This window comes from Dicentrarchus labrax, unplaced genomic scaffold (assembly GCF_905237075.1).
Source record: "Dicentrarchus labrax unplaced genomic scaffold, dlabrax2021, whole genome shotgun sequence".
Lineage (NCBI taxonomy): Eukaryota > Metazoa > Chordata > Actinopteri > Moronidae > Dicentrarchus > Dicentrarchus labrax.
In genome coordinates, this window is record NW_026136702.1 from 23,882,952 (window position 1) to 23,903,473 (window position 20,522).

At 38.4% G+C, this 20,522-nt stretch overlaps 1 protein-coding gene across 4 annotated transcripts in view; it reads right to left on the bottom strand.

Moving 5' to 3' along the window:
* The window catches only part of hectd2 (HECT domain containing 2), a 62,926-nt gene extending 44,406 nt beyond the window's left edge, over positions 1–18,520 (bottom strand). Inside the window, exons 1-3 of one of the 4 annotated variants that reach the window (XM_051418085.1) lie at positions 17,951–18,025; positions 13,095–13,325; positions 9,318–9,459 (exon numbers count right to left, since the gene is read on the bottom strand). In XM_051418085.1, the coding sequence (XP_051274045.1) occupies positions 9,318–9,459; positions 13,095–13,109 (157 nt within the window). In that variant the 5' untranslated portion in view covers positions 13,110–13,325; positions 17,951–18,025. Of the gene's footprint in view, positions 1–9,317; positions 9,460–10,581; positions 11,188–13,094; positions 13,326–17,950 lie in introns of those variants that run through there. The other 3 variants (XM_051418075.1, XM_051418094.1, XM_051418103.1) reach the window with 3 other exon arrangements.
* Between the last annotated feature and the right edge of the window lie 2,002 nt (positions 18,521–20,522).

Consider the following 20,522-nt stretch of genomic DNA (forward strand, 5'->3'; position numbering starts at 1 on the left):
AAACCAGAGAAGGAAATTGTTTTACTGTTTCTTTCTGGAAACAAAAGTTGTAGAGAATATACAACAAGACAAAAGGAAAGAGAGACTGAGAAAGAGATGTCATTGATGGTGTTGTTTCCACACACGCACACACAAACACACAAATGATAGCTATTAACCTCAATCAGGGTGTAATCACAGAGGCCAGACTGCACTGTGAGAATACAATTCCCCACAATGTACAAATACACACACACTTCTACAGAAACACACACATGTTCGCCCATCCTCCCACACTTCTGACCATCCATCCATTCTGTTTATAATTAGCCTCCTATTGTATCTGTCGCCACAGTAACAATAGTCACCAGCAGCCCTGTCCAGGTGCATTGTGGGTGCTAATTCTGTAGACAGGGACTAATGTATGAGCAGAAGATGAAAGGGACACAAATACAGAGGCGGAAAAACGGATAAATAACAACGTCAGGTGTTATACATCACAGGAATCTTTTCAGAGCAGGAGCTTAAGATGTAAACTTCGCCCTGAGGGTGGCACTAGAGAAAAGGTCATGTGGTCATTAGCATTAAAAGATAAGTGAGTAGAAATGTGATCAGGAAATTACAATCTGTACAGTAAATTGGGAATTGTTGGGTCTCTGTATGTAATGAATTGGCGCTATACAAATAAAATTTAATTGAATTGAATGAAATTTTGTCATATGTGTGCACAAGTAGAAAGATTTTTCTGATGGTAGCACTTAAGGAAATGTGAGAATTTTAAATACAATTTTGGTTTACTGGTATGTTCTGTATTAATATATCCATATATTTGTTTAAATTTTTCAAATGATTATTTTATTGTTTAATCTTTCTTTTTTTCCATTTATAGATATTCTTTGTTTAAGCACTTGTAAAATATATTGTAAAATTCTTTATTCTATCATCAAATAAGGAAAATAATTTATCATAATAGCTCAATGTGACACACAATGCGTCAATTAACTTTACAGGCCCACCACAGCCACAATTCCAAAACAATGTTATGTTCTCTTAAAAGACAAAAGGAAAAATACACATAAAATAAACTTATAAGGGGGAATTAGAAAAAACAGGGGGCAATTCAAAGAAAAATCTCCTGGATGGCTAGAAGCGCAATAAGAACTTTATGTGAGAGAAAGACAAGTGCATAAATAAAATTTTTAAATGATTCTTAGGAAAACACTAATGGATCCAGTATATGGAGCATTCGGAGTATATATTAGTGGCAGAGCTTATGGGTCTGAAAGAAATGCGTGTGTGCCTTAAACCCGAAATCTTTCTAGTCGCCAGCAGGGGGCAACTCCATTGGTTTCAAAAAGAAGTCTAAGCCTTATGAGAAAATGACCCTACTTCTCACTTGATTTAAGAGCTCAGTAAACAGTTTCCTAATGAGTTTATGGTCTCAGTCTCTAGTTTCAGTCTTCTTCAATACAGCATGATGTTCATTTAGTAAATGATGGTCCCATTTAGAATAAACTAGACCGTAAAGCAGGGTATGATTTAGGGTGTGGCTACCTTGTGATTGACAGGTCATTCTCAGTGAGTCCCTCCAGCTTCTCTGTATGTTACCTACCAGCTCCACACTGTAATCCAAATTAGAAATGTTCCAATCCTGGGGAGAAAAAAGCGAATGTGACACTGCTGGGAGGTAGCAGGGTCCCGTTCTGGGGCTAATAAATCATAGGTATTGGATCGGTGCATACATTTTTTTTTGGGCTTTAATTGCCTTTATTTGATAGGACAGCTGAAGACAGACAGGAAAGGGGGGCAGAGAGAGAGAGAGGAGATGACATGCAGCAAGGGGCCGCAGGTCGGATTCGAGCCGTGGGCCGCTGCAGTAAGGACTCAGCCTCGGTACATGGGTCGACAGCTCTACCCACTGAGCTAACCGGGCGCCCTGGTGCACACATTTTAGGCAGTATGGAAGAAATTTGCGACACTGTTATCAGTATCAAAATACCTCTAATCCAAATATGGTCACATGATCTAAGTCCATAATGCCAAACATTATGGCTTCAAAACAGTAAGCCAAAACCCAATGGGTGGCATCATGGTGGATCTATACTTGATATGAATTTCACAAACAATAAGTTTTATCCTCTGGTGACCATTAATATCCATATCAAATGTAATGGTAAATGGACCTGTACTTGTATAGCGCCTTTCTAGTCTTCTGACCACTCACTTTTACACTTTCATACACATTCATGACATCAGGAGCAATTTGGGGTTTAGTATCTTGCTCAAGGATGCTTCGTCATGTGGCACCAGGAGCTGGGGATCGAACCCACAACCTTCCGATTGGGGAAAGACCGGCTCTGCCTCTGAGCCACAGCTGCCCCCTAAATGGAAATAAATGGAAGCTTTCATGGAAAAAAAAAGATTTCTAATGTCAGTGCTACAAGAAGGAACAGAGGTTTATCAAATATGACTGAGTCATCCTCTGGGAACCACAAATATCCAACATGTTTCATAGCAACCTGGCTACGAAATATATTAATTAGTTGTTTAGTTGATGGAAGCAGATGGAAAATTGTTATTGTTAGTTCTTATATAGTTAGGCCACGCCTCCAACAGGACAAAGAGTAGAGTTGATGAGAGCAGGAACAACCCTCCATCTTTGCACCCTTGCCCTCCCTTCTCCTCCACCACTGCATCCTAATTACCACTGTTTTGTCAGCTTGTGCGTCACCCAATTTAGTCCTGACAGCAACAAACCTCTGTTGTCATGACACCCTTTAATCAGAAGAGTCACCTTCAAGACCTCCAAGGACATCCTCCTCCCTCTCCTCAATCAAAGTTTACTTAAACAAGGCCTTTGATTTTTTTTGACAATGTGTAAGAGGACAAGCTTGTTATTTTCCTCAAGTGTTGTCAACATGTGCCATCTATTAATTCATGTTTTTGTCCCTGCTGAGGTTAAATGAATGGAGCAGTCCACAAACATCAGACTTAAGATGAGTGGGTAACCATGTATGGTCAACCAACATTTCAGGAAACCGAATGAGGAGTTTCTCTTACAAAATGAAACATGTTTATTGCAGGAAAACAATTTAATTAGGTTGAAATACTTTTTAAAAGAAAACCAAAACGAAACTTGGTCAAGTTGGTCGACGGAGCAACAAGGCTGTGCAAAGTGTAATCTGACAAGTAGATGCAATCTGTATCTGGATGAGGGAAAATGCATGTTAATGCCAGGTGTTAATGCGTGCAGAACGTATTGGAATCAGCCAGACCACATTTGGAGGTGGTCACGTACTCTGATCGGATCTCATCCCAGTGAAAATGCAATCCGTACAGCATGAACACATTCTTAAGAAAATAATCCACATGAAAGGTCACCAAACTCCACCTCTTCATGATAGCTCAAGCAAGCTCTTCATAGGTTACAAGTAGTAGCTGCTAGAAAGTCTGCTGTTCTTTTAACAAACAGATCATTGGCTACATAAAACAAAAATTCTCTCAGTAAGATAAAGAGCAATTGTGAGAACTTGGTTGGACAGAGATTCTCCAAAAATCTTAGGTGGTCATTGCATCCTCTGGCATTTGTGTCCCGTGAACCCTTGTGGCTACACAAATGCAGAAAGTATAAAGTTGCCTTTTTGTGAGAGCTAGTTAATATATGATACATTTTTCAGCTGCTTTATGCGTAGTGTGTGTGATTATCAGTAGGTGAATTTGACCGAAAAAGGTGCTAGTACCGTAATTCAGCTCAACCCCAACCACAACATAACCCTCACCCTAATTCTTTTGCCATTTTCAAGAAGACCTGTGAAGACCTCCTACTCTTCCTATGATTGGCTCTCACCCTGACATTTTTTTCGAACTCTGACCATCGTCATGCCTAAACCTAACCAACCAAACCAACAAAGGCAATGAACACTAGGCAATCAGAGGAATCTGTATATCATCCGGAGCTACACATACTGCCTCTAAGCCTCTAAGCTTGACTCAAGCTGTTAACCTAAAGTTCTTCAGAAAAACAATAGAAGCCCTCCAGAGCTGCTCTTCTTCAGGGGTCAGGGGGCAGACCAGACAGAAGTAATAATCTGTGTGTGCAGAGGGGCAGCCCACATGCCCTGCTGACACCCGGAGGGGAACAGCACAAACAAATCAAAAAGCTTGACTTGGTTGGTTTTTAAAACAGAAAAACACAATGTTTTTGGTTTGTTTTCCATTTTTCTTTCTTGTTTTAAAATAGAAAAACCAAAGAATGAACGATTCACTGATTCAGAAGCAGAATAGTGCGAGTCTTGGCAGAACACTGGTGGGGGGGAAAAAAAGACGTTACCCATGTGTTTAAGACTAGACCTAGACTCACAGGTGGCAGTACGCAATGAGAAGTAAGGGTACTCATATGGAAAAGCTCAGAATTGCCAATAGCAGTGACTACTAGCCCATTTCAGTCAAAGGTGACTATATTATTGCTTTATTATTTTCTTATTATTATCATTCATTAAATTGTTTTAGTGTAAAGCCCTTAAGTCACTTAGTAAGTTTGGTCTCTAATTAATAATGTCACAAATCCCACAATTCATTCTACAAACCTCAAATGTATAAATATTTTCTTTGAGCATTGAGGAAGACATGTTTATAGGAGAACCAAACCAGTGGCATGGCAGTACATGACCTTCACATGTGACAGAAACTTTAGGAACAAGAGTAAACATATGATTTTCATACAAGCCAATTCTGCTACTTCCTCCACTGTATCCAGTCACTATATCCTGCTGCAGTGCCCCAGTTTCCAGCTGAAATCAATAAAGTTTGTAATCTTTTTCCACAACATGCTGGACTCTAATGCCAGTGTTTCTAGAAAAGGTGTTATTGTTTTCTGATCCTGAAATGAAACTCAGACGGATCTCTGCTCAGCTCAACCGCGGCACACAAAACCATATTTGACAATATTAAAAGGAAATACAAACCTCCTGTAATACTTTACAGATGAAGTAGCAAATTTTGGTGATTATCCAGCAGGCTGGATGAGTGTAACGGGCCCGTGGAATGCTACACTATCTTACGTGTGTGTGTGTGTGTGTGTGTGTGTGTGTGTGTGTGTGTGTGTTGAGTGTTTTCACTTTCATATGGTTTTCATTTGGGGTGGAGGTTTGCATAATTATTCTGGCATCAGTAGCCGTGGTGACAAAACGGGCTGGTGAGCACTCCGCTGGGTCTGCGTTCTCACGGCAGTCGGGAATAACCTCGCCCTTAACAGGAAGCAACATTCCCTTTAATGTCAAATCGCTCCCGTCAAGAATCTCATGACAAGTTTATCATCTTGATTTTTCTTTTTTTAATCTCTTTTCTCTGTCACAGCGACAGTTTCAAAGCTGATTTCATTAAATTTCCTTCTCCAACGCTTTATTTTCTGAGAATTCTGTGAAACTGAACTCAAGATAACTTTCATTTTCATGAAAAATAATGAGCAGGTCAAATATCCAAACAGATACAAACAAAGAATCTGAAATTTCTGATCACTGACCATGAACCATGAAGGGGAAATGGGAGAAAATGGGGGAAATTGAGAAAAGAGGCTAAAAACTGTGAGTCAGCTGAGACCTGAATCGCCCAATAAAAAAGACTGTAACTATCTATTTAGAAGTGTGATCCTATGATTTTCTGCACACTACGAGATTTTTTAAATACACAGTCGTCAACTGGAAAACATGAACAGCTTTTCTTCTTCTTCTCTCTCTATTCTTTCTCTTTCTTTTGAAAAAAAACCTTCCATTTTGGAGACAAGGGTTGCTGCTCCAGTCCGATGTCGTTGCTAGCAGCTCAACATAAACAGAGACTGAGTACATACATCAAGCATACTGTAAACAGAGGAAGTAACACATCATTACATCCAAGACAGAGACAGAGACCACGGTGTCTCAGGGAACAAAGACAGTGAACACACCACAATGACATTCAAACTGCAGTTTTGTGACACACAGCTGCTTTACTAACATTTGCTTTGGAATGAACTTATATGGAGGCAAATAAAGGGATTTACGAGGATTTGAGAAAGTACTGACTAGCTTGTTGCACAACTTGAAGTCAAAAGTGCATGTAGTATGCCGTATCGTATAAATATGCTGCACGGTCTACTGTACACATACATGCAAATACAGATTTAGAAAGAAAAGGCGTCACTGCCAGAGGTTATAAGAATAGCTTTCTTTCAAAAGTCACCTCATATTTGAATAATTTTACTTGTTTTATTTGCAACTAATGTTAGACAAATCTGCTGATTTGTTGTAGTGTAGTCTCGTATAGCCTGACCTATCTTCACACTTCATAAGTGCTGTGTCAGCGCTGGAGAAAGGTCACACTCGAACCATTATCATTCTGGTATAGGGGGAAAAACGCTCTGCCTTGTCTGTATTTCTTGAAAGCAAGAAAAAGGTGGTACTAAGCCCAGGATGCAGTCACAGTGCCCTTGCTGAATGATGTCATCGGAGAATATTGACGGTATATATAGTGGACAACTTCCAAGTCTGTGAAGTGAAGCCAAAGCAAAGTGTCTCTGGTCAGCAGGGTCAGCTAAAATTGGCTACAAAAAAGAAGTCTGATAGCATTGAGTCTTATGGGGAAATGAGCAGACTTTTGACTTGATTTATGAGCTCAGTAAACAGTTTCCTAATGGGTTTATGGTCTCAATCTCTAGTTTCAGTCTTCTTCCATACAGCATGATGTTCATTTAGTAAATGATGGTCCCATTTAGAGTAAAATAGACAATAAAGCAGGGTATGCTTTAGGGTGTGGCTACCTTGTGATTGACAGGTCATTCTCAGTGAGTCCGTCCAGCTCAACGCACCAAACTCAGATCAAACTGTCAAATTAGACAGTCAGATCAGATATGAATCCAGATTCTGTTACTGCGTTATCTATCTCTCACTTAAAATCATTTCAGAAAAATATTTTATTATTATTAAAGCATTAGCTGAGCACTAGGGGCACTCAATGCATACATCGAGCATACACCTAGGCCCCATGAGCCCATCGGTCTTACTATTACTGCTTCATTATAGCTAAACTACAAAAATCCATAAATAAAATAAAATTATCCACATCTCTGTTTTAACTCCAAGAGATTTCTACACTTTTGATTTACTTAAAAACTTAGGGTACCAGATTCATTTGAAGGAAAAGACATAAACCAAATGAATCTGTCTCATAAGCAGGGATTTCATTATTTTTTTTATACCTGAAGCATTTTTCTTAACAGAACACACACAAACATCTTCTTGCTGACAAATGAGGACATTTATTTACTTCTAGCCTACTAATAACCAGTGTTGGGTGTTACTGTAATCACATTACATTTGTCTGTAATGCAGTAATGTAACGCATTACTGTTCCTGAATTCAGTGACCACATTACAGATCCATCAGTTACACTGTTATTTGCATTATGATTTCTTCAATTATGTGCATAATGGCGGGATGAAAAAAATCAAAAGTGCCTTTTCATTAATGTTTAAAGCGTTCATCAAAGCACGTGTGACAATAATTAGTTTTCTTTTTTACACGACATATCATCTGGACAGCCGTCAGTGAGAAAAACTGTTGCACCTTTACACGTACAAGAAGATCCACAAGACCAAGAGCTAAACGAATAAAAGTCAGTCCATTACTTGCAAATGAGTTGAGTTTTTAACCTCTTTTTTGCCACTAGAGTGCCAGATTTTTTCCCCCTAAATCTGGTTTTGGTTAAAATAAAACAATGAACTTTCTTTTTAAAGGCAGAGCACCCTGAAAATTAGAGGAAGAAAAGTGCATCTGTTTTGTCTTGTAAACACTTTTTCTATCTGCTTCTGGGAACCGACAGTAAAGGGAAAATGGAACTGAGTTGAATTACTTTTAACAATATCCCTCCAAAATGTGACCTGCCAGTGCATCAGGCTTAACTGCTCTGTTTGTTGAAATGATGATGTCACCCACTTCATCCCAGAATACCGAACCACTCTTTTCGTTATTTGTTATCATCAGAAATATCTCTGTTACGAAGACTCAATTTACAAGAATGTATTGTTCAGTTTAGAAAGACACGACTATTCTGCCCGACACACTATAGGAGGAAAGTTTATATTACCAAAAACAAGTACTAATGCAATCAAACGGACGGCAATGTACTGACACATGCATGAATGGAATTTACTCCCCAAACATATCACACAAGATAACAGTAAAACTCAATTTAAAATTTTAGGTTTATTTTTGAGGTTTACCTTCTAGTCAATTAGCAGAGTTTAACATACAAATGTGAGTTGGATTGTGTTGATGTGTCTTGTGGCTGTGAGGTCCGTCTGAATTTTTGGTCTGGGGATGCTGAAGTCAAACTGAAGAGAAACAGAGCTACATTTATACGGTCAAATACTCCATATGGGGACCAGTGTGAAGGATTTGGTGGCATCTAGCAGTGAAGTTGCAAATTGCAATTACCTGAATACAGCTCAGCCTCCTAAGGCCTATAGGAGAAACTAATTTGGCCACAAAACTAGACTAAGCTATCTAGAGCTAGTGTTTTGTTTGTTCATTTTGGCTACTGTAGAAACATGGCGGTTCAACATTGCGTACTCTATAGAAGAGGACCCACTCCGTCTGTAGATAAAAGCGTCTCATTCTAAGGTAACAAAAACATGGACAATTCTTATTTTCAGTTTATTATTATACAAAATATATGAAATATATATGATAATATACCTATCAATAATATAGTCCATTTATGCCAATAGAGCCTCCTCAATGCTATACACTGGACCTTTAAAGGTGCAGTCTCACTGAAATATTCTTCCTATTATTTTGTGTATGGAAGGACTGAAAACATGCCAGAATATTTTACCTTGTGTTTTGGTGGTCTATCAGGCAAAGGCTTTACATGATGCAGGAATTACTTTTTTGCAGTACCACAGTCAGCCACTAGGAATTGGAAGCGAGGCGGACCCTGCCACTTTATATAATATATAAAGATTCTTATTTTCAGCTGATTATACAGTAATGAAAACAACAATGAATATAATTAATTTCTGACAACAGATCCTCCTGATGTTACACACTAGGCTTTAAAGCATTGAAGCAACATCATTATTAATATGCTGGATTTTTTTACTATTAATTAACTACTCTGCTGCTTATAATTATGATATCATATATTTTTCATTGTCAGGAGCTTGTTGATTTTGTAATGTCATGTGTCATGATGTAAACTGTTATGGTGCATTTTTACAATGTAAAGCTTTTTGTGGATGCTAACAAGAATAGCTGCTGCAGTCCTGTAGCAAATGGGGATCTAATGAACTTAACTTAACTCACCATGTCTGAACCACTGGGTGCTGGTCAGGGTGCCCGTCATGCCGCCAGCCAAACCCCGCCCCCCTGTGTCCCTCCGCTGGCTCAGTGTGGAGATAAAAGTGCCCAGAGACGGAAACGGCTGCTTAGCTCCTCGCCCAAAACCCTGGCGCAGGAAGATGACATCATCACCACAAGGAACACATAAGAAAAAATTATGTTTGTTCAAGACAAGTGCGACCACCTTCACATACACTCACACACCTAATACTAATATCTTTTTTGTGTTTGTGTTTATTGTTTCATGTGTGTATTAAAATAAAAACACAATTTTATCACAAAAAATGTATTCTGTTTGGCTGATATTCTGTCCAGAAAAGAAGAGTTTATTCAACAGTTTATCTGCAAACACAGTGGCAGAACAAAAGTGAGTTATAAATTGCTAAAACACAAAAAACTAAAAATGAATTTTTTAAAAGTATAATGTGAGTAAAGGAAACAAAAAAGTTCAAGTACACAATACCACTGGTATAAGAAATATCTCTATAAAGAGGCTTATTTTTTAACATACTTTTTACTCATATAGACAAACCTTGTTGAGCCCTAAAAATATATGTTTTGTAAAGAGTTGTTTAAGTTCAAATTTATTTGTAGAGGACCATTTCATATACGTAGTTTGAAGAACTTTACAGGTTGATATTTTCAGCACAACATTTTATTATTATTATTATTATTATGATTATTATTATTATTGGTTGTTGTTGTTGTTATTGTTGTTATTGTTGTTGTTGTTATATAATAACTTTATTTATTTAGCACCATTTAAAAACAGAATTTAAGTGCTTTGACAGACGAAGCAAAATGATAGCCGTGATACACAAAATGTAATTAAATATAACAATAATGAATACCAAGGTACATTGTTCTGCAGTAATTGTAACTTCATTATCAAAGATGACAGTAACAATCACATTTTTAACGCTAAACTTGACTGACAATAACATTTTGATAAAGAAAACTAATAACAGAACAAATAAGTTACATTTTTTAAACCTGAATGAAGAAAAATATAGAAAATATAAATGCAGCTTTTAAAATGTGCACCAATTTACTGCACTACAATTGATTTTGGCTAACCAATCTGTGATAAGCTAACAGTATTAATAAATTAAGAGAAATTCTTTTTTTTACACTGAAAAACACCAAGTAGCTCACAGCGACCGACACAGTTTACTAATAAATCCACTGAACTGGCTCTCTGCATTTTCACATGTTGATGTTTTCTCACCAGAACAGGAACTTCTTAAACCAATCCAGATATTCAGCTGCGTGAACAGACAATGACAGAATAACCAAAACTGATCTAACATAACATTTACTAAAGATTCACTGTGATGAATCACTCTCTACTCTTGCTGGTATTTCAGACAGGTTTTGGGTCTCTGAGAGCTGCAGTAGAGCCACAAGTGCAAGCGGGGAAGACATGAAGGGGAGAGGAAGGAGGGATTTAGAGGAGGGAGGAGAAAATGGAACTTACAAGACAAAAAGAAGGGGAGAGGGAGGTGAGACAAGGAAAGGGGATATGAGGACAAAAGAAAAGAGATAAGAAAAAGAGATAGTGATTAACAGAGGGAAAGAATGAAGGAGGAACACTGTAAAACCAGATAAGTCAATTTAACAAAAAAAAAGTTGAAACTAACTTAATTTTGGAAGTAAAAAAGCATTTTTGATCAAGAAGTTTAAGCAATTTGAAGTGACACTGACTTGATCATTTTTAGGTGTACAGTAAAACAAAAAAAAGTACTTAATCAGGAATTTTACAGTCACTTAAAATCAATACTAAAAGCTGCTTAATCAAGAATCTTTTTTAACTTTGAAAGTTGAGTTAGTGTTACTTAAAATTGTTGATGTAATCTGTTTCGCAAGTATTTTTGATTTAAAATAACTTAATTATTAATTAATTAACTAATTAAACTTAGCTTGTTGAAACTGATTACATTGAACATTTCAAGTAAAATGAACTCATTTACGTAAGTTAAGAAAACATTATTGCCCAGGTAGCTTAGTAATTCTAAGTGACTGACTGAATTCTGTCATTTTTATTTGTATTGTAATCCGTTTCAACCCTTTTTTTTTTTTTGTTAAAATAACATAGCCCATTACAGTGAATGAGAGACAAAAAAATGAGAATAAGAGGATGAAAGGAGTGGAGGAGAGCAGGAAAAGAGGAATAAGACAGAGAAGAAAGGAAATTGATGCAGATAGGATGGAGGATAAAATAAAGATGATGAATAAAAGGGGGAAGATATGAAGGACAGAAGAAGGATATGAAAAAGAGGACAGGAAGTGGGGGAAGGAATTAAAGAATGGATGGAGAAGAGAGAGCATACGGGAGGAAGAGAGGAGGGGGAGGGATGAGAGGTGGAGAGATCAACAGATGCACAGCAGCCGCTCCTGACAGCAGCAAACACACAAACACACACACACACACACACACACACACACACACACACACACACACACACACTCAGCGATGTGTTCAGGGGCTGCAGAACAGAAGGAACAGGAAGACGGTTAATCTGCCGTTCAAAATGAATCCGTTTCCAAAGAAATGAGACCCCGAGGAAAAATCTGAACAAGTCTTGGCATCAGTGCGCGCACACACACACATACACACACACACACACACATACAATTTATACTGTTTCCATGTCATTAAATCATTTTCTCTCTTGTGCACACCAACACAGAGAGAACAAACAAAGGACCGTTTGTATCCGAAGCAACAACCTCAGACAGTTAGTGACAGGTTGTGTTTTCAGAGGACTTATGACACAACACAAGTACACACACAAACAGACATACAGCACACAAACGCATGCATATTCATCCTGCACAGAGATCTCAGGTACTTTAATTTTCTTTTTCTTTTTACTTAACTTCCTTTTTTGCACAAATATCTGACAGTATCTCAAGTGTCAGTCGGTATATATGTCCTTCAGAGAAACCAAGAGAGTATTTTTACCTTTATACTATGAGTACATTTTTAGAGCCTGTACTACATAAAGGATGGGTGTTTTTCTGCTACCTCTGATCTTGTGTCTTTGCAGACATTAATGAGCTACAACAGGTGCTTCATTCAGATCGGATCAAACACATTTGGATAATACTGACTGATCTGCACGTGAAAGCACAGAGTGAATTCATGAATACGAACAGGTTTGAGAAGTCAAACGTGTGAAATCTACACAAAATCTACATCAAGTTCATCTGGATGTCACAACTGCTCCCCCAGTGGCTGGGTGTATCTAATGACTGTCAAGCTCAAACTGAACTGCAGTGTTCCATTTATCATGAGCTAAATTCACATTAAGCATCTTATTACTTTAATGAAAAACTGAATCAGTGCCATGGCTGTAGGGATGAGAATGTCCATCCAAACCAATATAAGATTCATGATGCAAAATATATAATTACTTGCTCCTCATGGCCAATACCGATAAGATAACCGATAATTTCACATTTTTGTATTTTTGCATCCCTAAGCTATCACTATTACACTAGGGGCTCAAAAACAACATAAAAACATAAGCCCATAAAAGATGCACACAATTGCAATAAAACAAACGATTCCATAAATAAATAAGAGCAAGTAGTAGTAGTTTAAAATGGATATTGCAGTGGGAAAGAAAACAGGTTTTGGAAGTTCCCTTTTTGGCCGAGGTGCTCCTGAAGCGGCTGCCTGATGGGAGTAGCTGACAGGAGTGGCGGAGAGGGTGTGATTTGATGGATTACCATTACATTTTTTGCAAACATTCATGATCCCCAGAGGATGAATCCAACTGACTTTGCTGACCTCCAGAGTTTTCTTCTAGCACCACCATGCGGATTAATGTCTGCACAATAACTAGATGGATTGCCTTGATATTCTGCACAGATATTAATGTTCCCCTCAGGATGAATCCTCCGGGAATCTAGCTCCATCATCAGATCTTTGTTTTTTTCCAAATACTTTGTTCAATGGTCAAATATCTGCAAAACAAAAGACATTCTTCTCAGTTTCAGCTGTACTTTGTGTTTAGTGCTAATTATCTAACACACTAAGATGTTGAACATGGTAAACAATATCACAGCTTAACATCTGCATGTTGACACTGTAATTCTGAGCACGCTGACATTTAGCATGTAGCTCAAACCACTGTGCCAGAGTAGAGCGTCACAGGGCTGTTAGCACGGCTGCAGACCTTTAGTCGTCTGACGTTGGTTTGCTGCATCCTTCCACCTATAAGCGATGTGTCTGTAATTACACTCCTTTCTCAGTGAAGCCACAGAGCAGCCACACCACTCTCTTCTCTCTCCTCTCTCTTTCATTATCAACGTCACAGTCCCACCCACACCGGCTGATTGACAGGTGATCTCTGGGAAACGTGGAGCAGAGAAACCACGGTGACAGTCACTGAGCAACAAACACGGAGACAACATCCAAATCAGTTATAGTTTGGTTTTCATGGTCGTCAATAGGTATTTCTCGTAGGTTTCCTTGACGAAATGAACACAGACTGCGTCCTGGTTCACATCTGACATTAATTAACAGTTTTATCAGCCGTTTTTATCTCAGTGAGTTTTGTGATGTCAGTTCGGTCCAACTCTGCTCAGTCCTTCAGTCTGAGAGGAAATGCTGTCATCCAGAGAGAAACCACACCAAGAGGAGCTCCACATCTGACTCTCGCTTTCTCACACACCCTCCCCTCTCTCTCTCTCAGCTGTTAATCTCTAATCAGACCCTGTAGATTGTTGAGCATGTGTGTTGGTAGAAATGTTGCTTTTTTATAAAGCTGGATGGTCTACTTTGGTCAATTTCCTCATGATTTTACTCTCTCTGATGTCCAAAGGTTTCTTAATCTTATTATTTTATAATTAAACATTTTAGTTTTCTTTTAATATAATTTTTTCTTTTATTTACAGCCCAGCAGTATTTTAAAAATGGGGCAAACGTGTGTTCAATCTACGGCAATTATCCTTTACCAACACGCACTCTGACAGCTGAGATTTGACAGAGTTAGGGTAAGGGACAGATCTAGAAAAAAATGGATGGCCACCCCAGTTTGGTGTCAAATTCTGTCATATTTAACACATTCATTTAGATTATTATTATTTTCTTATTGTTATTAATTTCTACCATTAGATATTTCTATTCAATGCTTTAATAATATGCCTCAATAATGTAATGTTTTTGAGTTCAAATATTTTCATTTGGGGGCTTTTCCAAGCAGCATTATTTCTTCCACCCCTTACAGTCTCCATGTAATTTTCTTGTGGCCCCATGAATATTTCTCTAGATCTAGTTTGGTTTGGTGCAGATTTTGGTCGAAATCAGCTCTAGTTAGCGACGCACAGCTTTGGACCAGAGATGGCTCACTGAATTGATCTAAGTAGGCTCGAGCTGATTCTTCACTGCAAGTCTGGGGTGAGTCTGGCAACCAGTCGTGACAGATTGAGGCCACCATTGCACCAGATTGAAATTGTATATGTACTGAGTGTTCAGACTGAACCCAGAGTGAATTTTAGAGGTTGTGCGATTGCATACAAAGACCTGCTTTTTTTCTTGAGCAGTGATCTGACGTGAAGACCATCTGTGTGGGCTGAAAATGAAACTTAACTGAATACAACATAAATGAATGGTGTTAATTTTTTTCCCCCTTGGTAGTGGATAATGATAATGGTAAATGGACCTGTACTTGTATAACGCCTTTCTAGTCTTCCAACCACACTACAGCCATATTCACCCTTTCATACTTTCACTCAGTGATGGCAAAGCCCATCAAACAGAAACTAACTCATTCATACACATTCACACACCAATGCACGGCATCGGGAGCAATTCGGGGTTCAGTATCTTGCTCAAAGATACTTCGACATGTGGCGGGAGGAGCCGGGGATGGAACCAACAACCTTCCGATAAGTGGACGACCCGCTCTTCCTCTGAGCCACACATAATGGACGCTCCATCGAGCATTATCCAGATGTGTGAAGATGCACACGTGATGCAAACGTCTCACAATTAGCCTCCAAACGCTGCAATTTTATTCTCACTGAAGTTGACTTCAATTTTAAATGAATTAGATAAAAAAATTCCCTTTCCCTCGCAATTTAATTGCAAAAAATGCTAATACAAATAAAGCCTTCGAATTCCTGGAGGGACTGATTATCCCTCCCTCCAAGAGGTTTTTTAGTTCTGCTGACTTGCTCAGAGACTTGCTAAGCATTTAAATCTCAGAGGGTTCTCTCAGTGCTTAATTTAATTTAAATTGGGTTGAATTATCTGGATGAATGATTCTGATCAATACCAATCAGGCAGGGAGGATCAGGGATTCAGACTGAGAACTAAGTTTGTCAAAGACGATCTGATCTTAAGATAGTAGACTATGTGGAAGCATCACATTAAATCCCTCTCATGTTTTATTTGGGAAAATATGGTTATTCTGTTTAATTTCAGGGGTTTACAGATTAGACTGATCAGGCTGCAGAATTTATTCAGTTATCAGTCAAAAAAAACAACAAAAAACTACAAATTGGCTTAAGGCTACTGTATCAAGGTGAATACTGATGGATATACACCAGGTACCTATAGATGGGTGAGAAGTAAAGGAAGAGCCAGAGTAAATCCATCAACATGCTGCAATTACAGATTCACTACATGTCTCGCTGACAACTTGTCAACTTTGGTCTGCGACAGATCAAACTCACACTGTGCATACCACCATCATCAAAATCTCTTCAGTAGTGGACTATAGACTTGGAGAATCTGTGACAAGGAAGCTGTTTTGGAGACTCACTGAGACACCTGTTGCACCAGAACGTATTGATGTGTATGGGTTATGTGTAATGTGTAACTTTACCTACTGTATGTGAGAAGAATGTTCAATTTACAGTGATGGAAAAAAGAAACGCGCTTACACTCAGTTACCAGACCTGGAGAAGGTTTGCCATAAATCCATACATTACTTTTCTGTTGAGCCTAAGTCTTATTTAAATGAATCTAATATAACCAGACCATCATTTCGTCACACTAATGGAGGTCTGGATAAAATCTCGTTACTAAATCAGGTTCATGAGATATTCGGAGATCCTTAGACAGCCTCCAGAAACAGCAGCTCTGGGTAAATTTCTCTTCAGGTGAAAACTATCCGTCTTGTTGAGTGAGCACCAGCTGTCTTCAATTCTCTTATTTTTATTGGTCTGCAATGCAATGGCAGCCCAGTGTAACGAAGACCTTTTTTATCCAACCTTTGAGCCTGAATTTCCTCAGATTTAAGCTCAAGGGGCCAGAATCTTTCTGAGGAGGACTCGAAGAATCAGTCTGACTGAAGCCCCAGAGAAAGGAGCCGCAGAGTGAGAGCGCATGCAGCCACTTTATGGCATTTCCAGACACAACCGGAGTCGGTCTGAGCAATGACAGACTGTTTATTGGTCAAAACCATCTGATCTGCACATTCCTGCTCCCTGACACAATGGAGATGACATCAACCGACCAGCCTGCAACACCGCCAGTCTGCTCTGAAGTGACACTGAGAACCAAATTTGAAACACACACCAAAAAAAAATGTCTGACGCTCAGCTAACTGCTATGCATTTAAAAACACAATGATTACATCATCAGACACTGCTGGAGAGCTGATGTCAGGAGTCATTATGAAAGACAGGAGCATCACTTTTTCCAACAGGACCAAACAACTTTTTAGTTTGCTGTATGTTAGTGGAGAGAGTGAGTGTATATGATTGAGGCATACATTTTATATAACTGTTATGTATACATACATATATATATTTATATATATGTATGTATACATGGTTTCATGCATCGTATGTGCGATCACCTGGCTGCAAGACAAAAAATAAAATTAAAAATAAAAAGATTATTAGCTAAATCTGTTATTAATCTGTTATTATAGAATGATTTCGAGTCAGCATTTGGCATTACACATTTACATTAAAAGGAGATGGCCATGCAGATAATGGTGAACTGTAGTTAGAGCCCCACTGCCTAATTATGTGTTGCTTGTATCATGTTTTTTTATAATAATAATTCTATATAAATGCAAAATTAAATGGAATAAAGACTAATTACAGAAGTCTAAATTCTAATTACAGTATAAGCATCATATGGCTACTGGAATCATACAACTATAATTCATTTCTAATTTAATCAGATAGTGGTGGACTATATTGCTTTCCTTGTGTTTTATTATTAATGTTTTCCTAAATCAATTATGTTTTTAAATTAATTGTGATTATAAAAAATCAGTTCTTTATTTATTATTCTATGTTTTTATATCAATATAAAGTTGCCCTTTGAACACTATTTCTGCAACTGATAATACCTTGAATTAATAAATATATTTGAATGAGTCATGTTGTGTGGGACTATATTGCTTATACTCCCCAGTATATAGACTGATATTGTTATTGTATGACTTCAACTAGTGCAAGTATTTTTCAAATTTGAAATAAAGACAATAAATAGAGGTTGCTCATTGAGTGATAGGGTACTGTTTTTCCACTCTGACATAGGAAAACATAGCCTATCTTCTGCACACAAGGGGAGCGATGAATCACTCTGTCGGAAAATAAATAAGGAGAAAATGCAGTTTTCTTACAGCAGGAGGGGAGCTGTTGTAAATTGGTGGAAGCTTCTCTCTTTCCCTCTCAACTCCTGACAGCGCAAAATGTTCTCCATCCATCCTCTCGGCGTGGAAGAGCGGAAAAAGTTGTTTTTTCCCTGGAAAGACTCAGTCCTCTACAGCCTCTGCGTTCCTGCACCTCAGAGGGCTGCACATGTTTTTACCAGAGCCAGTTCTGACCCCGAGTTACCCGTGTGTCTGCTCGGTCTGTTCCGTTACTTCACATAAATCAGGGAGATTCACATCCTAGAACAAACGGAGTGAAATCTACCTTCGTCGGACAGGTGGGCTCTCCGTTACGCGCGCAGCCTGACGCGTAAAACGTCTCCAAAAGCGGCACGTAAAGTCTCCGGTGGAAACCTTGAAAAAAGTGAAGTTGTTTTAGTTTTAAAGAGTTTTTAAAACGCGTTCAGGGTGGGCTGCTACCCGCTTCTTCTTCTCCTCCTTCTGTCCCTCTCTGCGTCGTCTGTCGGGGTAGCAGCAATGCTGCGGGCCGGCGCCATGTTTGGAGGAGGAGGAGGAGGCGCCTGGAGAGCAGAGCCTGGAGACGGCACCACACAAACACACAGAAGGAGAGAGAGAGAGAGAGAGAGAGAGAGAGAGAGAGAGAGAGAGAGAGAGAGAGAGGAAATTGGAGCTTTAGATTCACAATAAAAGTGGAAGAAAGAACATACAATTGTGCTTGCAATGTTAGGAATTACAAAAATAAAGGAAAAATAAAATAAAATGACGTCATTCAAAATGATGACTGAATTTTGACTCAAAAAATGCATTAAGTGGCAAATATTGTATTCATTATTTCACCATTTCCTTCAAATCATAAAATCAAAATTGAATTTTGAAAATTGAATTTGAATGTACTTTTAACTTAGCAGAAATGGAATATAATATGTATGTTTTCATTAGTGTATAAGATAAGATAAGATAAGATATACCTTTATTAATCCCCATTAGGAGAAATTCAAGTTACACACGGCAGCATTGGGAAATATAGTTAAAAAAAGATTACAGTGTACAAGTACAATCTTATCACAGATAAGAATATTACAAAATATAATAGAAATATAAAACTATAACTGAAAAATATATACACTATAAGCAATAAGCAATGTGCAAGTACAATGGTGTGCAATTTAAAATATTTTAAGCAGCTTGACTAAAAAACTAAACTGTACAATTTAAGTGCAATTTAAGATAAATAATATAAGTTTGGTTGAATTAAAACCAGTCTTAGTCAGCGGGGGTGGCAGGTACTGGGTGCCGTGGCGTTGTGGAGTCTGATGGCTGGTGGTATATACGATCCTCCAAACCACTTTGAGGCTCAGGGCTGGGTCAGTCTGCAACTGAAAGTGCTCCTGAGTTGCCTGAGCTCAGTGTATGTCTTTCAGCTTCCCTCTCATCCTCTTCTCCGTCACAGCCTCCACACTGTCCAGCTCCATCCCCATCACCGAGCTGGCCTTCCTCACCAGCTCAGTTTAAAAATATTTTATCTAAATCAATTGTTATTTTCAAAGTTTACTGCAAATCACATTTTGACAAATAAAGAGATTAGAGGCCTGGTCTGGATTTTATAGAAATTCTTTAGATCTATAAAACCTCTCTCTTCTCTTAAAACCCACCAGGTCACCTGCCCACGTGAGTGAGTTCTTAAATTGCCTACACAAATATGAATGTTTAAACTTTTTCCTTCAAATCGCTTGTTTTACTCAAATCTCTACAGGCGCAGCAGGTCTTTCTAAGGAGGCTGGCATGTTTCTACAGTAGCCCAGAATGGACAAACCAAACACTGGCTGTAGTTTTTCACATATTTTCTCCACGCTTGCCAGGTAAGCTACAATTAGTGAGTTGCAACTTAGTGCCATCTAGCGGTGAAGTTGCAGATTGCAAATACCTCACCTCCTTCCTGTTCCAAGTGTGCAGGAGAAACTGCATTGGCCTTGAAATTTGCCTAAAACATGAAAGGCCTTATACAGAGGCGTTGTTTGGTTTGTGTGAAAGTGTTGTCAGTTGTACAATAGTTGTAGCACAAGTATATTATATACCATATAATATTTCTGGAAAAAGCTAAGAATTATTAAAATTCATTAATGTGTGACTTTATGAATCTTTTTTTATTGTAATAGTCCCAATACTGTTTCTTTTTTGTTTACTCCATAATAGTATAGCTCCCTCAGTAAGACTTTTGTTTTGACAGTTGTGACAGGAAGTGATGTACCATAAGTCCTTCTTGACTGTGGCCCTGCAGACTCTGCGTCACTGCTACAATTTAACTTCTGTCCGTAATTAGTGAGAAACAGGATCCGGGCTGCGGGCCAACTCTCACTGAACATAAAGAAACTCAAAAGCTCCTGATGTCGCAGATCTGTAAGTGTGTGTGTGTGTGTGTGTGTGTGTGTGTGTGTGTGTGTGTGTGTGTGTGTGTGTGTGGTTTTTTGGTAAAGTTGAGATCATCTGGTTTCCTAAAAACAGCTTCAGTGTTCCTGCAGGTCCCGGAAAAGCCTTGAAGACAGTTTTAGATGTTATATTCTTGTGATGAGAACTCTGCTGT